General features: G+C 48.7%; 1 protein-coding gene across 3 annotated transcripts in view; it reads left to right on the top strand.

Moving 5' to 3' along the window:
• hnf1a (HNF1 homeobox a) overlaps positions 1–21233 on the top strand; it is a 268622-nt gene that overhangs the window by 92688 nt on the left and 154701 nt on the right. For all 3 annotated transcript variants that reach the window (XM_085961826.1, XM_085961827.1, XM_085961828.1), the window contains exon 4: positions 453–688. In XM_085961826.1, coding sequence (XP_085817952.1) covers positions 453–688 — 236 coding nt within the window. The remainder of the gene's footprint in view (positions 1–452; positions 689–21233) is intronic.

Here is a 21233-nt window from a genome sequence, read left to right as displayed (position 1 = left end):
TTTGTTTGATAACGCTCCTGTGAAGCGTCGTGGGACGTTTTACTATGAAGGCGCTATATAAATGCAAGTTGTTGTTACTGTTTATGCCACTGCGCAATTCCACAAGAACCTAACGTGAGAAAAACTAACTAATTTTTGTTAACGGTGAATTGAATTAGGCTTGGATATGATTTAAATTTTTTTGAGAAGGTCCAAGTTTTTTAAAAGCACATATTTGGTGGTGTTGGAATTCTATTTTTTTCTTAGCCTGGCAAACTGAATGACAATAAGGACTAAGAAAAAGTTCTTTCACCCAAAGCAGAGGTTTTTCTTTCAATGTGAATCCATTGTATGAATTTGGGTGACTGAGGAAAGGTGAATCTATCTTGTGCAAATTCTCCCTGGACGTTTCCAAAGAAGTTGATTTAATTGGACTTCTGGTCTTACACATTTCTTATCTATGTTCATTACAGAGCAGAGTGTATACAGCGAGGGGTCTCCCCATCACAGGCCCATGGGCTGGGCTCGAACCTTGTTACTGAGGTGCGGGTGTACAACTGGTTTGCGAACCGGAGGAAGGAAGAGGCTTTTCGGCACAAGTTGGCAATGGATGCGTATGGCACTCAACAACCTCACACAATAACCCCTGTGACACCCCATAATAGCTCGCCCCTGCAGCCAAGTGCCTTGTCGCCCAACAAATTGCACGGTAAGGTTCAGTCTGTTCACTATTTGTGATTTTAATGGAGCAGTGTTTAATATACCCAATGTGGAATAGTCAATTTAAATAAAAAGACAGGGCATGTTGGACCTCATAGTGAGTTGACTATGAATTAAAAGTCAAAGGTTATGGACCACGTTTTTCAGGCAACTATTTAGTCACCTAGGTCGCCACGTTGCCCTGTGTGCTTTAATGAAAGGCTGTAGCAAATTGAGTATGTTCAAGATAGAGATCAATAGATTTTTGGATATTAAGGGACTCAAGGGATACGGGGATAGTGCAGGAAAATGTGAAGATGAGGTAGAAGATCAGCCATGATCTCATTGAATGGCGGAGCAGGTTCGAGGGGCCAAATGGCCGACTCCTGCTCCTATTTCTTATGTTCTTACCATCCGCATGCTCAGGAAATGGACGTTTGCTGGCGCTGGGCTGGGCTACTGCCCAGCGAATGCCCACGAAACCTTACACCTGGTAAAAGCAGGCATAGGGCCTTCTTTTACCAATGTAAGGGTGAAAATAAATATTAAAATAAAAATGTTTAAATCAGCTAAACATTCAAAAATCAATAAAATTAGTTTAGGTTATTTTTGGCCCCAACTAAACTGTTTACATTTATTTTTCAAAAAATTAAATTTTTGTTTTAAATGTTTAATTAAATTGTGTTTTTTAAATTAATTTTAAACATGTGATTTATTTTTATTTAGGTTGTGTGAAAGTGTGTTTTTTATGTCATTCTTAATATGATTATGGGGATTCCGTACATACGTAAATGGAAGCTGCATAAGCATAATGGGAATCCCCCTTTGTGATTGGTTGGGCCGGCCCACGTAATCCCAGGGACGCTTGCGAACCGCCTGCGCCCCTGGGATAAGCGGGCCTTCAAGCAGGCCTATGCCTGCAGGCCCAGGACCGCAAGAGTCCGAAGATACAGAGGCTCCAGGTAGGTGCGTACTTTTCTTGTGGATCGGAGGCATTCGCCTGCGGGAAGCCTCCGACCGTAACTTCCGATCCAGTGTTTATTTTTAAAGAACTACATGTGCGGCAGAGGAAAGGAAAACCAAGTCCCTTCGTACCGGACTTGTAGAAGTACAGCCCTCCCAAGTGCGACTTGGCAGCTCATCCACTTTCTAATAACAGCAACTCTTATTACTTCACGGGGCTCCTCATCCATTACCAGCACTTCAGTGCTGACAGGCTGTTGGGCACTGATTTGACAACCAATTAATAATAGTAATGCTTTTAAAGCATTTTATCAATAGTTTAACAGTGGTGCCTAACGGTTTAAAGTAGGTCAGTAAGTGATGGGTGAGCAACCTTTTAGCAATCTTAATGCTCAAAGTGCCGGCTGCAGAATGTGCTAGATCAGCAATAGACCTTTTATTTCGGCCTGTATTTTCCTCCCGTTTCCGGGCAGGCACGTGCGGGAAATATGGCAGGGAGCCATTGCCACCATCTCTCCGGCCTCTTCCAGGATTTCCCGCAGGAGCTGGAGCCGAGTGGGCAGATTCAGATTCAATGTAAATGCTGAAAATACATCGTCCAATATTTTCCGTCATTAGTGCCTCGTGCTGCTGGGGGGGTTAATTCTGACTTTGGGCCATGTTGTTAAAACCGACGGTATCGGATCAGCCGCCCGTTATACATCTGTCCTGATCGAGAGTGGTGTAAAACAGGCGGCTGGTCCGATATCGCCCATTTTGCACAATCACCCAAAGTCAAAATTACCCCCCCCCCCGCCCCCACTCCCGGTGTCCAGCTTTGCTAAGGCAGTGGAGGGTCACTTAGAATTTAACACACGGGTTTGTTAGCATCTCCAAGGGATATTTATGGCTTCAAGGCTCGGATTCACGGAATGTTTCTGATCTGCTAAAATCCTGTCAGTCAAACAGTCCTTTGCTGAGTTTGTGCAGCAAAAAATTCAGCCTTTTACGGCTGAACTGCCGAAACCTGCATTTTGGGAGATCAGCAGAGGCTTTGTGAATCGGAGGCCAAGGAACAAGTTGACATAAAGTGGAAACAAACAGCAATGGGTAAAAACAGAAGGGGGGGGGTGCAGGGGAAAATACTGCAAATTCTGTGTTCTGGTAAGTGCTGGACTGGCACAAACTCATGGCCTTTATTGGTGCTGTGGAGAGTCATAGGGGTCGATTTTGTCGAACCTGTCGGGAAGAAGGCGGGACTTCCCCTTTCAGGTTTCTGACCCGCCTACTTCGACGTCCGGCCAATCTGCGCGATTTTCCCTTGATTGATCTTGTTAAGCCTGCCCAGCGGGCTCAGCAGGCCAATTAAGGGCCACCCGGCAACAGGTGACGTCACAGACTGCAGTTTCATGTCAAGATTTCTGACAGATGAAATATCAGTGTCTCACAGCTGTTTGAAGCTGTGAAACACTGACAGTCTGATTTCTAAGCTGAGTCCTTCTACGCAGACTCAGTTAGAAATCTCAGCAGCACTAAAAGCTGCAGGCTGTCACTTTTGACAGATCGCTGCCGTTCAGCTTTAAGTTCCGGCTGACTGATGCGCTCCCAACGCCTACAGGAAGAAAGGCTGTTAAGGTAAGTAAAAGTTCTTTACACACTTTAGACACACCAAACACACTTACCTTTACACTCATGCACCCATCACTCACCTGAGCGCCGACATCGCGACCCCTCCAACTCATTCGACCCGACAGCCCGCCGCTCCAACCTGGCGTGGTTTGGAGCCGTCGGGGAAACCCACACGAAACCCCTCAAAATGGGGATTAGGCTAAAAACTGCCTGTTCCTGTTAACAGGCAGTTAATTGGCACTAATCCCTTCCCGCCTGGTTTTGACGGGTCCCAGTGCGGGGCGGGTACCCGCCGCCCCTGAAACTTACATGGGGCGGGGTTTTGGGCGGGATGGTGGCAGAACCCCAAAGTTGGGATTTCCCCCCCCCCCCCACACGCCTGAAACCCCGCCTGACGGCTCCCTGAAAATCTAGCCCATAGTGTTAGGACCTGAACCTCTGGATCTAATTATACCCTCTGGTCAAGAAAACCAGCTGCCATATCCTGATGGCAAAATCATGGGCCCACCCACAATGCCACCAGTTCCTGGAACCTGGGTTTGGTGAACACCTGTGGGTCTGTTTGGACTTTTGAGCAGCTGACTGGTGGAGCGCCCATTCTGGTGGTGAAGGGGCCCCTCGCGATTTTCAGGCCCTCGCCGCATTTAAATCCGGCAGGTGAGCTCCGGGGCGCCAAAACCGGGCCAGCCAGCAAGGCAAGTAGTGAGGAGGTGGTTCGGGTTGCAGCAGGTGGGGGGGTCCTGGGGTGGCAACTTGGCGGGCTTCTTTGGTACCATCACCTGTGGAACTGGTCACAGTCTCCGATCAGTTCCGACCTAAAATGTCAATCGTCATAGGACCCTGATTTCCATATTAAAAGGAGGCTATCGCCTGAAACAGGCGGATGCTTTGGACACCTGGTGGTAGGCCCCTTTCAAAATGCAGCGGGCCACATCGCCGGTGTTACCGGGGCGGTAAGGCTACCGACCCCATTTTGAGCCCATTACCCCCGCCCCCCCCGTTAACGCCAGGCGAAGACTGTCAAAATCGACCCCCTGGTTAAAATCTGGCTCTCGTAGCTCTTGTCTTTTCAGCTTTTTGCCAAGAGTCACATCCCAAGCAATGGTTTTTACCAAGTATCTGTTTGAGGAATATTCCAATATGGAATAATGGGATGTGGCCTTTCTGCCAATAATCCAGCGTGTGCTAAGGCACCTTTGTACTATCGGAGCTCAGACAAGCCCAGATGCATGGACCTTCCTCTGTTGGTGGGACTCTGAAGTTTAAACAAACTTTTGTCCTGTGATACCGAGCCACACAAACTGGGGAGGTGCCAGGTTGGTCCCCTGGTCTGTGCTGAGATGGCAGTGGAGGTGCCACATTCCGAGTATCCCTAGGCTCGGGAAGGGAAATAAAAATCAGCCTGTGTGGCTGTGGACAGAATCAGATTTACAGTCGAAAAGCCTGCTGACCCTCAAGTGAGTGGGATTTTCAATTTCCTCCGCCCAGCGGGAACCGGGCAGAACGGGAATTTAAACCGTGTGGTGCTCTTTGCTGCTCAGATACTGTTTCAACACCGGGTGGTTGAGACTTGCGTTGAGTCAGGCAAAGTATATGCAAATCGGAGTCCGACCGCTCAGATGTGCCGTTACCGTTATCATGTGGGTGCTATTTTGTGTACAGTAAGGTGGCACAAACAGTAGCTGGGTTGAATTTTTTTTTTTAATTCGTTCATGGGATGAGGGCATCACTGGCATGGCCAGCATTTATTGCCCATGAGAAGGTGGGGGCAGTTGAGAGTCAACCACATTGCTGTGGGTCTGGAGTCACATAGGCCAGACCAGCAGATTTCCTTCCCTAAAGAACATTAATGAACCAGAGGAGTTTTTACGACAATCTGGTAGTTCCATGGTTACCATTACTGACACTAGCTTTTTAATTCCAGATTTATTTAATTAACTGAATTTAAATTCCCCAGCTACCGTGGTGGGATTTGAACTCACGTCTCCGGATCATTAGTCCAGTAACAGTACCATTACGCTACCATTCCCTTATGTTGGCCAGAACACCTCCCTGCTCTTTGTTGAATAGTACCATGTGATTTGGAACACCCTCCTGAGCCACTGCAACATGCACTGAAGTGTCAACATTAGTTCTGAGCTTAAGTCCTAGAGTGGGGCTTCTAACTCGGAGGTGAGACAGCCACCAACTGTGTCAATCTAAAGTCTGCTCATAAGTTAACCTACTACTTGGGTCCAATTTATGGGCGAAATGGTTGCTACACAAAAGAAAATCAGTTTCCTTATTGTACCAACTTGCTTCCACCTCCCATTATACAACACTTCATGCAGTGTTTCTCACAGACATTTAAAAAATGTATTTCATTCTGAATAGGGCTGAGGGCCTCCAGCAGAGCAGGGTGAATCAATGAAGATTAGAGATGCAGCATTTGTCATGTTTGCTTCTCTCCTCTTTCTCTATTGAAACCTGTAGCAGATAATACTCAATGACCCGTTAGATTCAGCAAGCCGCTGTTCTTCTCTCCCACCATGTGCCCTCCTCTTCTTTGTGCTACACTCTGAATTCGTTTTGTAATTCTGGTAAGCCGACTATAAATGGAAAGCAGATTTTCTCCACTTCCTGTTACGAGTACACAGCTCCTGTCCATCAATTATTGGCCCCCTTCATCAATTCCTTGGAATAATCCTATCTCACTGCCTGCACACCAGCTGGACATGTTAGCATTCAGTGCAGAATAATGCCACACCTGATTACAAGTCAATCCTAACCTTTCCTAGAAATATCTCTGTAGAATTTGTATGCAGCTGTTTGCGATTAATCATACACCCAATATTTGCATTGTGCAATGTGCCATTTTCATATTAAAAGCAGCCATTTTATTATAGGTTTGGATACGACGTGGCTTATTTATGTGAACTGTACTCTGGACACTCAATCCCATGTACTTCAGTGACTAAAGCCTGCTTTATATAGAAGCAATAGCCTTTTTGCAGGACATGATTTGACCTGCCTTCTGTCTGATGAGACACAGTAGGGATATAAATTCTACCCGAGTCAATACAAGCACCAATTTGCTCTCAATGCAGGCCTGAATCTTCCATTACCCACTGACAAGTCACTTCCAGTCAGGCTGCCATCCTAAATTGCTGAAATAAATTGTAAGCTCCTGAACGATTTGAAAGATGCCGGGAGCCCTCCATCAGCTTTCAACTTTGCTCTTTTTACAATAAAAGTTTTCACTCAATGCAATGGCCTTGGAGACTCCCTTTGAGCCCAGTTGTGCTATTTTCTGACTCGTTCCTTTTTCTAGTTATGTTCCCTCCTGCCTTGAAGACATTTACTGGGCTCCCACTTGGGTCACCTACTGATACCTTATTCGAATGGTCAGTAGTCACATGTGAGCTTTGAGCATGATTCCTGACAGGGTATTGGAGAACACCACAGTCAAACCCAATGCTGTCACCATCTGGTGTCCCAGAGATGTGCTCCCTGTAGCGGGAAGCTGGATACTCATTGTGGTGTGGGAACACCAAACGACTTTCCTCTCCATGGCCCAGAGATACTGAGACCAATTGTAGAACCCCTGCCACTTCTCTCGCTGAGTTCAGCTAACAGCACAGACTGGGAATCAAACTAAGGGACCTTTCTGCTCTATATGGCTCAGAATTTCCTGAAACGGCAAGTTTTGCTGAAATTTACACCAATCGTACGCGAGTTATGCCGAAATTTCTTGAGACTCTCACTAGCATACACCGGAATGTAAAATCCCATTGCAAATCAAGTGGAAATTAGTGTAAATAACTGGGGCCCAAGGAAAACGTTGAACTGATGTCATATTCTGTCTTTAAGTTCCTCTTTATGTATGAAAGTTAAAGTCTCAAACCATCATTTCTGCACATTAGGCACAGAGGCCAAGAAATTAGTTGATGTTGCACCGTTTTCCAGATGTAAAATGGACGCCTAACCGTCCAATATGGCAGGTGGCGCGCGTGCACTTTCTGTGCCGCCCGCCATGTTGGTAAAGGCTAAAGTATAAGCGTCATGGGGCCATGCCTGAAACAGGAATTAGACCCTTTGTATATGCAAATTGGGGGTCTAAGACCTGTTTCAGGTCCCCTTCCCTGAATTGGGCTGCCCAGTTTGCGCCGGCACCGGACCTGCGCTATCCATTTTCACCCCCCGAATGTTTAAGAAAATGCAGTTGTGGAAATGTTTCAATTTTTAATGCAAATCATTCTGATGCCATTGAGATGCATTCATAGGACAGAAAATAACTTTAGGTTTCAGTGAGGGGCAACGAAAAAATATATTTCTGAATTAATAAAATCATAAATATACATGTATTTCACAACAGCGTGATTAAACTTACCTATAGAATTGTCTTATAATCATTGAGAGGCGATAACCTTGTTATTGGAAGTCTAGGGGTTGAGTTAATTTTCTTCCAAGAGCCATCACTGAAGACACTTAACAAATCTACTCCCATCAAGCACCTGTGGCTACAGTTCCCAGCATGCTACAGTCTGGAAGTGTGCTTTATGGGGGAAACTTCCAGCGTGCAACAATAGGAGTTTTTGGAGAAAATGTGAAGTAAAAGTTGAAGCCTTGGGAAAGACGTAAACATTAATTATCATTTTTTTCACCCCATATATTTCAAAATAAATCACAAACTCTGCGCTCCTCCAATTATTGCGCATCCCCAATTTCCTTCGCCTCACCATTGGCAGCCGTGCCTTCAGCTGCCTCGACCCTAACCTCTCGAGTTCCCTCCCTAAACCTCTCTACCTCTCTCTCCTTTATGACCGCCCTGTCCTAATGTCTCCTTCTTTGGCTCAGTGTTGAATTTTTGTCTGATAATACTCCTGTGTACCGCTTTGGGATGTTTCACGATGTTAAAGGTGCTATATAAATGTAAGTTGTTGTTGTTGTTTGGATTTTTTTTTGACCTCCGTTTTGATCAGAAGCCTATTTCCTCGAGATGTCTATTTAATAACAAAGATACACACAGGCAGGAAGAGAGAAAAGTCATACAAGGATTGAGTCGGGATGTTGTCGGGGCCCACAGCCTTTGCTGTATCCAGTGCGCTCAGCCGTTTCTTGATATCACGTGGAGTGAATCGAATTGGCTGAAGACTGGCTTCTGTGATGGTGGGGACATCGGGAGTAGGCCGATATGGTTATCCACTCAGCACTTCTGGCTGAAGTTAGTTGCAAATACTTCAGCCTTGTCTTTTGCACTCACGTGCTGGGCTCCACCATCATTGAGGATGGGGATATTCATGGAGCCTCCTCCTCCTGTTAGTTGTTTAATGGTCCACCACCATTCATGACTGGATGTGGCAGGACTGCAGAGCTTTGATCTGATCCGTTGATTGTGGGGTCACTTAGCCCTGTCTATAGCATGCTGCTTCCGCTTTTTAGCATGCATGTAAGTCCTGTGTTGCAGCTTCCCCAGGTTGGCACCTCATTTTTAGGTACACCTGGTGCTGCTCCTGGCATGTTCTTCTACATTCCTTATTGAACCAGGGTTGGTCCCCTCACTTGATGGTAATGGTAGAGTGAGGGATATGCCGGGCCATGAGGTTACAGATTGTGGTGGAATACAATTCTGCTGCTGCTGATGGCCCACAGTGCCTCATGGATGCCCAGTATTGAGCTGCTAGATCTGTTCTGACTCTATCCCATTTAGCATGGTGGTAGTGCCACACAACACGATGGAGGGTGTCCTCAGTGTTAAGATGGGACTTTGTCTCCACAATGACTGTGTGGTGGTCACTGCTGCCAATGCTGTCATGGACAGATGCATCTGCGACAGGTAGATTGGTGAGGACGAGGTCAAGTAGGTTTTTCCCTCGTGTTGGTTCAGACACCACCTGTCGCAGGCCCAGACTGGCAGTTCTGTCCTTCAGGACTCGGCCAGCTCGGTCAGTAGTGGTGCTACCAAGCCACTCTTGGTGGTGGACATTGAAGTCCCCCACCCAGAGTACATTCTGTGTCCTTGTTACTCTCAGTGCTTCTTCCAAGTGGTGTTCAACATGGAGGAGTACTGATTCATCAGCTGAGGGAGAGCAGTAGGTGGTAATCAGCAGGAGGTTTCCTTGCCCATGCTTGACCTGAAGCCATGCGACTTCATGGGGTCCGGAGTTAATGTTGACGACTCCCAGAGCCACTCCTTCCCAACTGTATACTACTGTGCCACCATCCCTGGTGGGTCTGTCCTGCCGGTGGGAAAGGACATACCCAGGGATGGTGATGGAGGAGTTTGGGACATTGGCTGAAAGGTATGATTCTGTGAGTATGACTATGTCCGCCTGTTGCTTGACTAGTCTGTGGGACAGCTCTCCCAATTTTGGCACAAGTCCCCAGATATTGGTGAGGAGGACTTTGCAGGGTTGACTGGGCTGGGTGTGCCGTTGCCATTGCCGGGTGGTCCGTCCGGTTTCATTCTTATTATTTTGTTTTGTAGCGGTTAGTTACAACTGAGTGACTTGCTAGGCCATTACAGAGGGCAGTTAAGAATCAACCACATTGCTGTGGGTCTGGAGTCACATAGGCCAGACCAGGCCTATGGTCTGTTGACTCTATTGCTGGAAAATGGGATTAGACTGGACAGGAAGGGATGGGTGGCACAGACACGATGGGCCGAAGGGCCTCTTTCTGTGCTGTAAAACTCTATGACTCTAGGTAAGGACGGCAGATTTCCTTCCCTAAAGGACATTAGTGAACCAGATGGGTTTTTACGACAATCCGATAGTTTCATGGTTACCATGACTGATACTAGCTTTTTATTCCAGATTTATTTAATTAACTGAATTTCAATTCCCCAGCTGCGTGCTGAAGACTTGTGCTCCAGAACTAGCCGCGCCTCTAACCAAGCTGTTCCAGTACAGCTACAACCCTGGCATCTATCCGACAATGTGGAAAACTGCCCAGGTATGTCCTGTCCACAAAAAGCAGGACAAATCCAACCCGGCCAATTACCATCCCATCAGTCTACTCTCAATCATCAGCAAAGTGATGGAAGGTGTCATCGACAGTGCTATCAAGCAGCACTTACCAATAACCTGCTCACTGATGCCCAGTTTGGGTTCCGCCAAGACCACTCGGCTCCCGACCTCACTACAGCCTTGGTCCAAACATGGACAAAGGAGCTGAATTCCAGAGGTGAGAGTGACTGTCCTTGACATCAAGACAGCATTTAACCGAGTGTGGCATCAAGGAGCCCTAGTAAAACTGAAGTCAATGGGAATCAGGGGGAAAACGCTCCACTGGCTAGAGTCATACCTAGCACAAAGGAAGATGGTTGTGGTGGTTGAAGGTCACTCATCACAGCCCCAGGACATTGCTGCAGGAGTTCCTCAGGGCAGTGTCCTAGGCCCAACCATCTTCAGCTGTCTCATCAATGACCTTCCCTCCAACAAAAGGTCAGAAATGGGGATGTTCGCTGATGACTGCACAGTGTTCAGCGCCATTCACAACTCCACAGATAATGAAGCAGTCCATGCCCGCATGCAACAAGACCTGGATGACATTCAGGCTTGGGCTGATTAGTAGCAGGTAACATTCGTGCCACAGAAGTGCCAGGCAATGACTATCTCCAACAAGCGAGAGTCTAACCGCCTCCCCTTGACATTCAATGGCATTACCATTGCCGAATCCCCCACTATCAACATCCTGAGGGGTCACCATTAACCAGAAACTTAACTGGACCAGCCACATAAATACTGTGGCAACAAGAGCAGGTCAGAGGCTGGGTATTCTGTGGCGAGTGTCTCACCTCCTGACTCCCCAAAGCCTATCCTCCATCTACAAGGCACAAGGGATGTGATGGAATACTCTCCACTTGCCTGGATGAGTGCAGCTCCAACAACACTCAAGAAGCTCGACACCGTCCAGGACAAAGCAGCCCGCTTGATTGGCACCCCATCCACCACCTTAAACATTCACTCCCTCCACCACCGGTGTACCGTGGCTGCAGTGTGTACCATCTACAAGATGCACTGCAGCAACTCGCCAAGGCTTCTTCGGCAGCACCTCCCAAACCGTGACATCTTCCACCTAGAAGGACAAGGGCAGCAGGTGCATGGGAACATCACCACCTCCAAGTTCCCCTCCAAGTCACACACCATCCTGACTTAGAAGTATATCGCCGATCCTTCATCGTCGCTGGGTCAAAATCCTGGAACTCCCTCCCTAACGGCACTGTGGGAGTACCATCACCACACGGACTGCAGCGGTTCAAGAAGGCAGCTCACCACTACCTTCTCAAGGGCAACTAGGGATGGGCAATAAATGCTGGCCTTGCCAGCGACGCCCAGATCCCATAAACGAATAAAAAAAAAAAAAAAACGTCAGACAGAGAGACAGACACAATTTTTTGTGAACTGTTGTCCATGAACAATGTTACCAGAGACCAGCAAAGATGAAGACACGCGATTTGGTGCAGTAAAGATTGTTGATCATGCTGGGGAGTGGCAGGGATACGTCCTCTCTGTCAGTTTTTTTTCCCCCTCACTAGCACTTTAATCTAATCAGCAGTATGTTTTAAAATGCTCGTGCGCTGCCTCTCTCAACCTGCCTAATGCTAAAGGAAGTTTCCAAGTCGTTACTGTAACAGCTAGCCGGCCATCCAGTGAGTTCACTGGCACCATTGAAAATTATGAGTACAAATTACATTGCAAGTGAGTGCAACATGTGCGGACTGTACAATTGTTAAGAGTAACCAGTTGGAAACTTCCTTCACTCTTAGGCAGATTTTGAGAGGCAGAATGCAGGCACTTTAACATATACTGCTGATTAAAATTAAACTGCTGGTGATCAGAGAAACTGACAGGGAAAGTTACACTCTGTGGTGAATGTTACTGCTTTTGTCAGCCTTGGCTCAGTTATTAGCGTTCTCACCTCTGGCTCAGAGGTTGTGGGTTCAAGTCCCGCTCCAGGGACTTGAGCACAAAAATCCAGGCTGACACTCGAGTGCAGTGCTGAGGGAGTGCTGCACTGTCGACGGTGCCGTCTTTCGGATGAGACGTTAAACCGAGGCCCCGTCTGCCCTCTCGGGTGGATGTAAAAGATCTCACGGCACTAATTGAAAGAAGAGCAGGGGGAGTTCTCCCCGGTGTCCTGGCCAATATTTATCCCTCAACCAACATCACTATCTGGTCATTATCTCATTACTGTTTGTGGGACCTTGCTGTGCACCAATTGGCAGCTGGGTTTCCGATATTACAACGGTGACTGTATTTCAAAAGTACTGCATAGGCTGGAAGGTGCTTTGGGACATCGCAAAAGGCGCTATATAAATGCAAGTTCGTTCGTTCTTCTTGTTGCTGGATTCTTTGCCACAACAAATTGTAACTATAATAATAGACTCTGCAATTCATGGTATGGCACTCCTGCCATTATAAAACAGCTTGTCCTATTATTTACAGTAAGCAATGCCACAGTATATCCACCAATGCATGTATCAGTCATTAATATTATAAAACCTTCAACTATTTGCGCTCTTCTTGTTCCTCACTGTGTGATGTGTGAAGTGTGATGAACAAAAAGTGTAAGACAAAAGATTGTGGGAGGAAAGACAAGAAGTGGGAGTATAAATTCAATGGAAGTTCAATGAAGGGTTGAATGAAGGGGGACGCCTAGGGATTCAAATATCTAATTCCCGAAAGTGCGAGTGCAGATAGATAAAGTCATAGGCTAGAAATTCCGTTGCGCCCCATTTGGGGCGATAACTTATGAAATCTGTGATAATCCTTTTTTGATCCCAGGAACTTCAGCTTTAGTGCTCCAAGAGGGAAGTGGAGCGCTAAATCAAATGCTAATCACTTCTCTTAGGGCGCTAAAGTGTGGGAGAGGGGCGGTAGCGGCAGAGCGCTGAACAATGCAGTGCTACCGGCATCAGAGGCTCCTTCCCTCGCTTAAAGGGAAGGACCAATGATGGTTTGCAACATTCTTCTTCTTAGTTCTGTGGGGCCCGGGGACCTGCGCGACTTCCTTTACAGCCTCAATCACTCTGAGAGAGGAGGGCTTAGGCATCGCGCAGCAATGAGGCTTCAGAAACTTTCAGCAGGCAGCAGACTGGTGCGAAGAATAAAGTTTGGCCTACCTGACCACCGCTGCCTTTAATTATCGCTGCCCCCCGCCCCCCCACCCCGAAGCGGACAGCCGAGGTGACAACGCCTCCTGTTGCTGCCGTTGTTGACACCTGGCAATGCAGCAGGGGGCGGGAGCGAATTTCACATCCGGGGCAGTAACGGGGCGCTGCGCACTTGATGACGTCACAATCTACGGGGCGCTAGAGACCGAGGCGGTAAGTGTTAGCGCCAGCGCAAAACTGCCAGGGAAGTTTGCGGGCATCGCTGAATTCGCCGCGCCCGGTCTGTAACCCCTTAGCGCCCCGTTACCGCCCCCCGCAGGCACTAATGCGAGGCGCAAAGCAGCCGAATTTTTAGCCCATAGAGTTTTTCTGTATATTTCAAATGATGGTCTTTGTTTCTTTATACTTCTTTGTGACACAAAAATTTGCATGTGTCATTTCTGTGTCACAAAAAAGTATAAAGAAACAAAGACAGTCATTTGCAATATACAGAAAAATTCTCTACGGCTTTATCTACCTGCACTCGCACTTTCGGAGAATTATGTATTTGAATACCGAGGTTCATTCACACTCTTCATTGAATTTCCATTGAATTTAAATTCCCATTTCTTGTTTTTCCTCCCAAAATCTATTGCCTCACACTTCTCTGTATTAAATTGCCACCTCTCTGCCCATTCGCTAAACTATTTACGGCTGCCTCAAACTTTTTACAGTTCTTTGAACCATTTTCCAAACTCACTACGTGTGTGTCTTTATCACATTTCGAAATTGTGCTCCCTATGCCGAGTTCAAATCATCCAAATATACTGAGAACAAAAGTTCGCCTAGCACTGACCCTTGGGGTTCATCGCTTCCAAACCTTCTCCAATCTGAGCAGCAGACATTTACACTAACTCGTTGTTTCTTGTCCGTTAACCAACTTTCTATCCATGCTGCGGCATTTCCTTTATACCGCATGCTTGAATTTTTCCAGCAAGCCTCTTGTCAGACACGGTATCAAACACCTTCTGAAAATCCATATACATCTACTGCATTACCTTTATCTATCCAATCAGTCACTGCTTCAAAAAACTATTAAATCGATCTGTGCTAGCAGTTCTTCATTTCTAAGCATTCACTGATTTTACCTTCCAACATGGATTCTAAGGTGGAAAAATTTGGTTGCTTTGCGCCTCCCGTTAGTACCCCATTGGGGCGCTAACGGTGCACAAACCAACTAATGCCCGTGCACGGTGCCGCTAACGTCTCCCGCGAAATTCAGCGGGAGGTTAGCAGCGGCAGTAGCCAGTAGCGCCCTGCGGCGCTGCACCGCCAGCAATGATGGCATCGCTGTGCACAGCGCCCCACTCGCACCCCGGCCACAAACTTGGCTTGCGCCCCCTGACCTACCGCCGGACGCTGTGTCCGACAGGGTCAAGGGGGCGTTTTTGCGGCGGGGGGCGGCGATAATTAAAGGGCAGGTGCCAGGCGGCCATTTTTTTGGGCCGCCTGCCAGCACCTGCCCCCTTTCGCCTCCTCCTGCGGGGTGCTAGCCACGATCTTGGGGCGCTCCCATTGAATATCACGGCGCTATGTGCAGCAGCACTATGCGCACGGTCAGCCCGGTCCTCTTGAGTGCCGGGCTCTATTGCCGGCACCCCACTCCCCGGTGGTCCAGCAGGGCGCTGGTGCGCGTTGTGCTAGGCCCCTCCCCTTTCATCAGGGGAGGGGCCTAGCACAACGCGCATGGTGTTGCTGCACGTAGCGCCGTGATAGTCAATGGGAGCGCCGCAAGAGCGAGGGGAGTGCTTCCAGTAGTGCCCCGCCTCCTGCTTGGGGAGCTACCATTGAAGTTTAAGCGCGGGGGCACTAACTTTTTCAGGGCGCTAAAAGTAGCTAAGTTATCGCCCCAAAGGGGGCGCGAGCCAATTTTCCCCCCTAAGACTTTTCCCACAACCAGCGTTAAACTAATTGCTCTACAGTTACCCAGTTTATCCTTCGCCCCCTTCTTGAAAAAAAGTGTTAAATTGGCTACTGTCCAGTGGCACAATTTGTATATAAAACAAGGATTGGAAATGTATGTCCGAGCCTCTGCTATCCCCCATCTGACTTTTTTCAACAGCCTGGGGTGCATGCTATCAGGGCCTGGTGACTTATCCATCTTCAGTTCTGCTAATATTTTTAGAACCAAAAGAAAGGGAAACTATTGTGGCAATTCTAACATGTCTGACTGGAGTTTTGCTCTAAGACCTAATGAAAACTCTTGTTCTTACCTGGGGAACAACTGTATATTCAACACGATAAGCAAGTTCTACATATACCTTAATTTCTTTGTGGTTCGTTTGATGTCAAAAGCATTAACCTTTCACAAATAATTCTTGAGCTCCACTTTGGCTCAGCTGGATGAAGCAGTGAGTATTAGAGCCAAAGCAGTGAAAGGTTCCAAAGGTTCCAGGTTCGATTCCTGGTATGTGGTGAGTTAGCTGATCTCAGTCTTCCTGGCATAGGGAGAGGTGAATCAGCGGAGTCCTGATTGCTGGCCAGTGACTCTTGCTGGAGGTGCATGTGTGTTGGAGTAGGGGGAGAGAGGATAGGGTTTGGCTCTGAAATCTCCCCCCTCCCACACCCTGTGATAAAATAGCCTGCTGATACTGTATACAGCGGGGGAGACTTTAACCTAACTTCCCCCTGTCAGGATACGGACGGGATCGGGTGCAACGCTGGTTTTACACCCCGGGAGCAAAACTGGCGTTCCGTCCCATCCTGTGGGTTTCCCGCCCGGCGGGTTAGGTTCAGGTGACTTACTATTGTCTAGATTTACACATGAAGAATGGTCACTTGGGCACGGCACAGGTACAAGAGATGCCTGGTCAATGTGGACTCTCGCTCTGGCAAGGAGTCAACGCCTTCAGGAGAGGAGGAGGGAAAGGAGGATATCTGGCAGAAACAAGGAGAAACATTGTCAACCTGTCAAGAGTACTGTGATTTACCATTGTGCACCCCGTCTCATTTTACACAAGAAGTGATCCAGAATCACACACAAAGACTGACAGTAAAATGAAGCACCTACTGATCAACTGTGAATGGTTTTGTGAGCAGGCAATTACTTCATTGAGTTACATCGAGTCTACAGCACAGAAACAGGCCATTCATTTCTGCTCCACACGAGCCTCCTCTCACCCTACTTCATCTAACCCCATCAGCATATCCGTCTATTCCTTTCCCCCTCAAGAACTTATCTAGCTTCCCCTTAAGTGCATCCTTGCTATTTGCCTCAACTACTCCTTGTGGCGGCAACACTTGTCAAATTCTTACCACTCTTTGGGTAAAGAAGTTTCTCCTGAATTTCCTATTGAATATATTAGTGACCAATCTTCCCCCTAATTTTAAATTTGGGTGCGCGGTCCCTTTAACGGGCTGTGCGGCCCATTCAAAGTTTCCTGCATGCGCGAAATTTCACATCGGAAAAGCCGGCTCCCAGGCTGTGCTGGACGGCAGATGGCTTAGAGGGAACGTAGTTAGTGACTATCTTATATTTCTAACCTCTAGTTTTGGACTGCCCGCCACGCTCCCCCGCCACAAGTGGAAACATTTTCTCTACGTCAATGTCAATTGCCAAACTTGATCTATTTTGCCGATTAAACAGCCAGCATCAGTGATGCATCAAGACAGTGGCACTGAAAAGAAAGGGAGGGGGACATCATGGAAAGATTAAGACCTGGCAGAAATGGGAGGGAGGAAAGATAAAAGTACGCCCTGAAAAGGAGACTGAAACAGACTGAAGGACACAGAAAAAAGGACAAAGAAAAGCGAACAGCAAAAAGAGTGCAGGGGTAAATAAAATTAACGTCAAATCGGAAATAGAAAGTGAGCTATCGGTGGGTTCGATTCTCTGTCTTGTTGAAGCAATACTGCTTCGACATGCTGTGCATAGAAATGCCAACATTCACATTGCAGGGTTGCACGGTGACATTTATCAGAATTTCTGAGCTCTGAGAGCTATGTTCAAAGGTCATCCAGATAATTAAATGCTTATTAATCCACCTTTCATCATTCCTGTAATCTCCCTTTCAGAGGCCTACACCAGCGCTGACCCTTTTACAGACATTATGTAAATTCAGTGCTGCCGCATTCTGTGAGGTGGTGTTGCCGATCGCCACTACTCATTTTCATTCCACTACTGTGCTTCTCTGCCTATTTTGGCCTCTTTGCATTTTGACAAATGCCAAATTGTTTTGCTAACTTTCTTGAAATCGGTCATTTTATAAATTAATTTCATATTTGGCATAAAAGGTTTATTCATTTGAAATTGTGAAAATAGTTAATTTATGAATCTGTGGCGGAGCCACTAAGGGACTCCAGTCAATTGTATATAATTCCCTTTAATAATATGTTAGCTACAGCCTGAGTCTGTATCTTTGTTTTCACTGTTTACGTGTACAGAGCGCGATCACTTTAATAGCGCGGGTAAACGCAATGACGTCACGCCGTTCATCACGTGATCCCCCCACCGGCGGGAAAAACGTGATGACATCATGACGTTAGCCATGGGACCGCCCAAGCAGTCCTCGTGGAGCCTCCGAACTGACTAGACCTATATTCGATGTTCTCCTGTAGTTATCCGTTAAACTCTGTTACTTTTCATTAAACCTCGTTTATTTGATCGCCTGAGTGGACCTCAGTCTTTTGGATAGGAACTAGACATTCCTACATTGGTGACTCCGACTTTTGCGAACGGTTTTCGCAGAAGTTACTGAACATGGAATCGAACGCCGTTGCTTTGAAGCTACCACAGTTCTGGGAGCAACAGCCAACCGCGTGGTTCATCCAGACTGAAGCCCAGTTCGCAATCAGGAACATCGTTGTGGATCAGACCCATTACTATTATGTGGTCTCCGCCCTCGACAGCGCCACAGCCTCGTGGATCGTCCGCCTGCTTGGTAATCCACCAGAAGATCGCAAGTATGAAACGATAAAGGCGCGGTTGTTACAGGTCTTCGGGCTCACGAAGTCGGAGCGCGCCCACCGGCTGCTCAGTATGCCCGGCCTCGGGGACTCCAAGCCGTCCGAGCTCATGAGCCAAATGCTCACGCTCCTGGGCTCCGAACCGGAATGCTTCCTCTTCAGGGAGCTATTCCTCAGCCAGCTACCGGAGCAAGTGCAGGCTGCCCTAGCCAGGTCGGCAGTCACAGACTGCGCAGAGCTGGCTGCTGATGCGGACAAGATCTTCGCGGTGACACAGCAGTACTGCGCTGCCACAAGGCGCCCATCCCCCACTGACGCGGCTCCAGCCCCTCAACCTGCGGGGTTGTGCTTCTACCACGCTCGTTTTGGCGCGAAAGCAAGATGCTGCCGCCCTCCCTGCAGCTTTTCGCTCAAAAAAAAAAAAAAAAAAAAAAAACCAGCAGCCACCCTGTCGAAAGAGGACCGGTTATAATGAGCGCCCCGCGGCTGCAATGGCAATCGGTAATTCGGGAAAACTCCTCTTCATCAACGACTCCCTATCTGGTCGATGTTTCCTCTGCGACACCGGGGCGCAGTGTAGCATCCTACCCGCGTCAAATCTTGATCTACAAGCCGGGGGGCACGGCCCCTCCCTCCAGGTGGCTAATGGCGGGGCCATTCGGAGCTTCGGAAGCCGGCGGATCCAGGTGTGCTTCGGCGGCCAGCGGTTTTACTGGGATTTCATCACGGCCAAAGTCTCTCACGCCATCCTTGGGGCGGATTTTTTGTGCGCCAACGGCCTCCTGGTGGATGTACGGCACCGCCGGTTGATCAATGCGGCCACTTTTCGCTCCATCCCGTGCCACCGTGGTAACACCGTGGCGCACACTGTCTCCTGCGCGTTTCCACCTCCGGATGACTTCACTCACCTCCTCGGAGATTTCCCAGACCTGACCAGACTCACTTTCTCTTCCACGGCCACGAAACATGGTGTCGAACATCACATCACCACTACTGGCTCCCCAGTCTACGCATGGGCCCGGCGCCTCAAATCTGGCAAGCTCGCGGCTGCGAAAGCGGAGTTCGACACAATGGAGCGGCTAGGGATTATTCGCCGGTCGAATAGTCCCTGGTCTTCGCCTCTCCACATTGTTCCGAAACCTGGCGACGGATGGCGGCCTTGCGGTGACTACCGACGCCTGAACGACGCCACTACTCCTGATCGGTACCCGATCCCTCATATTCAGGATTTCTCGGCCCATTTGAAGGGAAATACCATTTTTTCAAAAGTCGACCTTGTCCGTGGCTACCACCAGGTCCCCGTACACCCGCAAGACGTCCCGAAAACTGCAGTCATCACCCCATTTGGCCTGTTTGAATTTCTGCGGATGCCGTTTGGATTGAAGAACGCTGCACAGGCTTTCCAGTGCTTGATGGACTCCGTGCTTCAGGACCTCAAGTTTCCATTCGTCTACCTCGATGACATTCTCATCGCCAGCCCTAATAAAGAGGAGCACATCTGCCATTTGCACACCCTCTTTAGACGCCTCAGTCAACACGGCTTGATCATCAACCCGGCCAAGTGCCAGTTCGGCCTGCAGCAGATTGATTTCTTAGGCCATCGCATCACATCGGACGGCGCAATTCCCCTGCAAACGAAGGTGGAGGCAGTTACTTCGTTCCCGCACCCGCAGACCGTCGAGGCCCTGCAGGAGTTCCTAGGGATGGTAAATTTTTATCACCGGTTCGTCCCTAATGCAGCTCTGCTCATGCAGCCCCTGTACGAGGCCCTCAAGGGCAAGTCCGGCAAGAATCCGATTAGCTGGACAGTCGACATGGACCGGGCGTTCGGTGACACAAGGCGCCTTTTCCAATGCAACCATGCTGGCGCACCCGCTGCCAGGTGCCACCATTGCCCTTACCACCGACGCGTCGGACTACGCCATCGGCGCAGTGCAGGAACAGTGGGTACATGGGACGTGGCAACCGCTGGCGTTTTTCAGCCGTCAACTACGGCGAAACGAACGGAGGTACAGCACGTTCGACCGGGAGCTGCTGGCCCTTTTTCTAGCCATCCGCCATTTCCGGTTCTTGCTAGAGGAACGTCCGTTCACGGCTTTTGTGGACCATAAGTCACTAACGTTCGCTATGGCCAAGACCGCCGAACTGTGGTCAGCTCGGCAGCAACGTCAGTTGACGTTTATCTCAGAATTCACCACTGACATTCAGCATGTATCCGGTAAAGACAACCTGGTGGCGGATTGCCTCTCCCGCACGATCGTTCATGCAGTCCAGCTCGGCATCGACCATGCCCTCATGGCTGCGGATCAAGCCTCGGATCCGTAAGTGCAATCTTACAGAACCAACCCCTCTAGCTTCCAAGCGGCCGACGTCAAATTCCATGCCGCGGGCACTACGCTACTCTGCGACGTCTCCATAGGAGATCCTTGCCCTATCGTGCTGGTCACCTGGCGCCGGAAAGTTTTTGACGCCATACACGGGTTGTCGCACCCTGAATGAAGGCCTCGCAACGGCTGATGTCGTCCAAATTCGTGTGACGGGGCATGCACATGGATGTTCGCGACTGGGCCAACACCTGCGTGGTCTGCCAAAAGGCCAAGGTGCAGCGTCACGTCAAGGCTCCACTGGCCACTTTCGCTGTTCCGGAACGTAGGTTTGATCATGTGCATGTGGAACTGGTGGGGCCACTTCCGCCTTTGCACGGGTTTACTCATCTTCTTACAATGGTGGACCGCACCACTCGATGGCCGGAGGCGGTTCCTTTGTCATCCACCACTTCTGCAGACGTCGCCAGGGCATTCATCTCCTCTTGGGTCGCCCGTTTCGGGGTACCGGCGGACATCTCGTCTGATCATGGGCCGCAGTTTTCTTCTGAGCTCTGGAACGCTGTGGCTCAGGGGCTCGGTGTCAAGCTACATCGCACCACTGCCTACCATCCACAGGC

This window comes from Somniosus microcephalus, chromosome 19, assembly GCF_052327205.1.
Source record: "Somniosus microcephalus isolate GS21.2 chromosome 19, FLI_Smic_1.0, whole genome shotgun sequence".
In the NCBI taxonomy this organism is placed as follows: Eukaryota; Metazoa; Chordata; class Chondrichthyes; order Squaliformes; family Somniosidae; genus Somniosus; species Somniosus microcephalus.
This window is presented reverse-complemented; position numbering and strand designations above follow the sequence as displayed.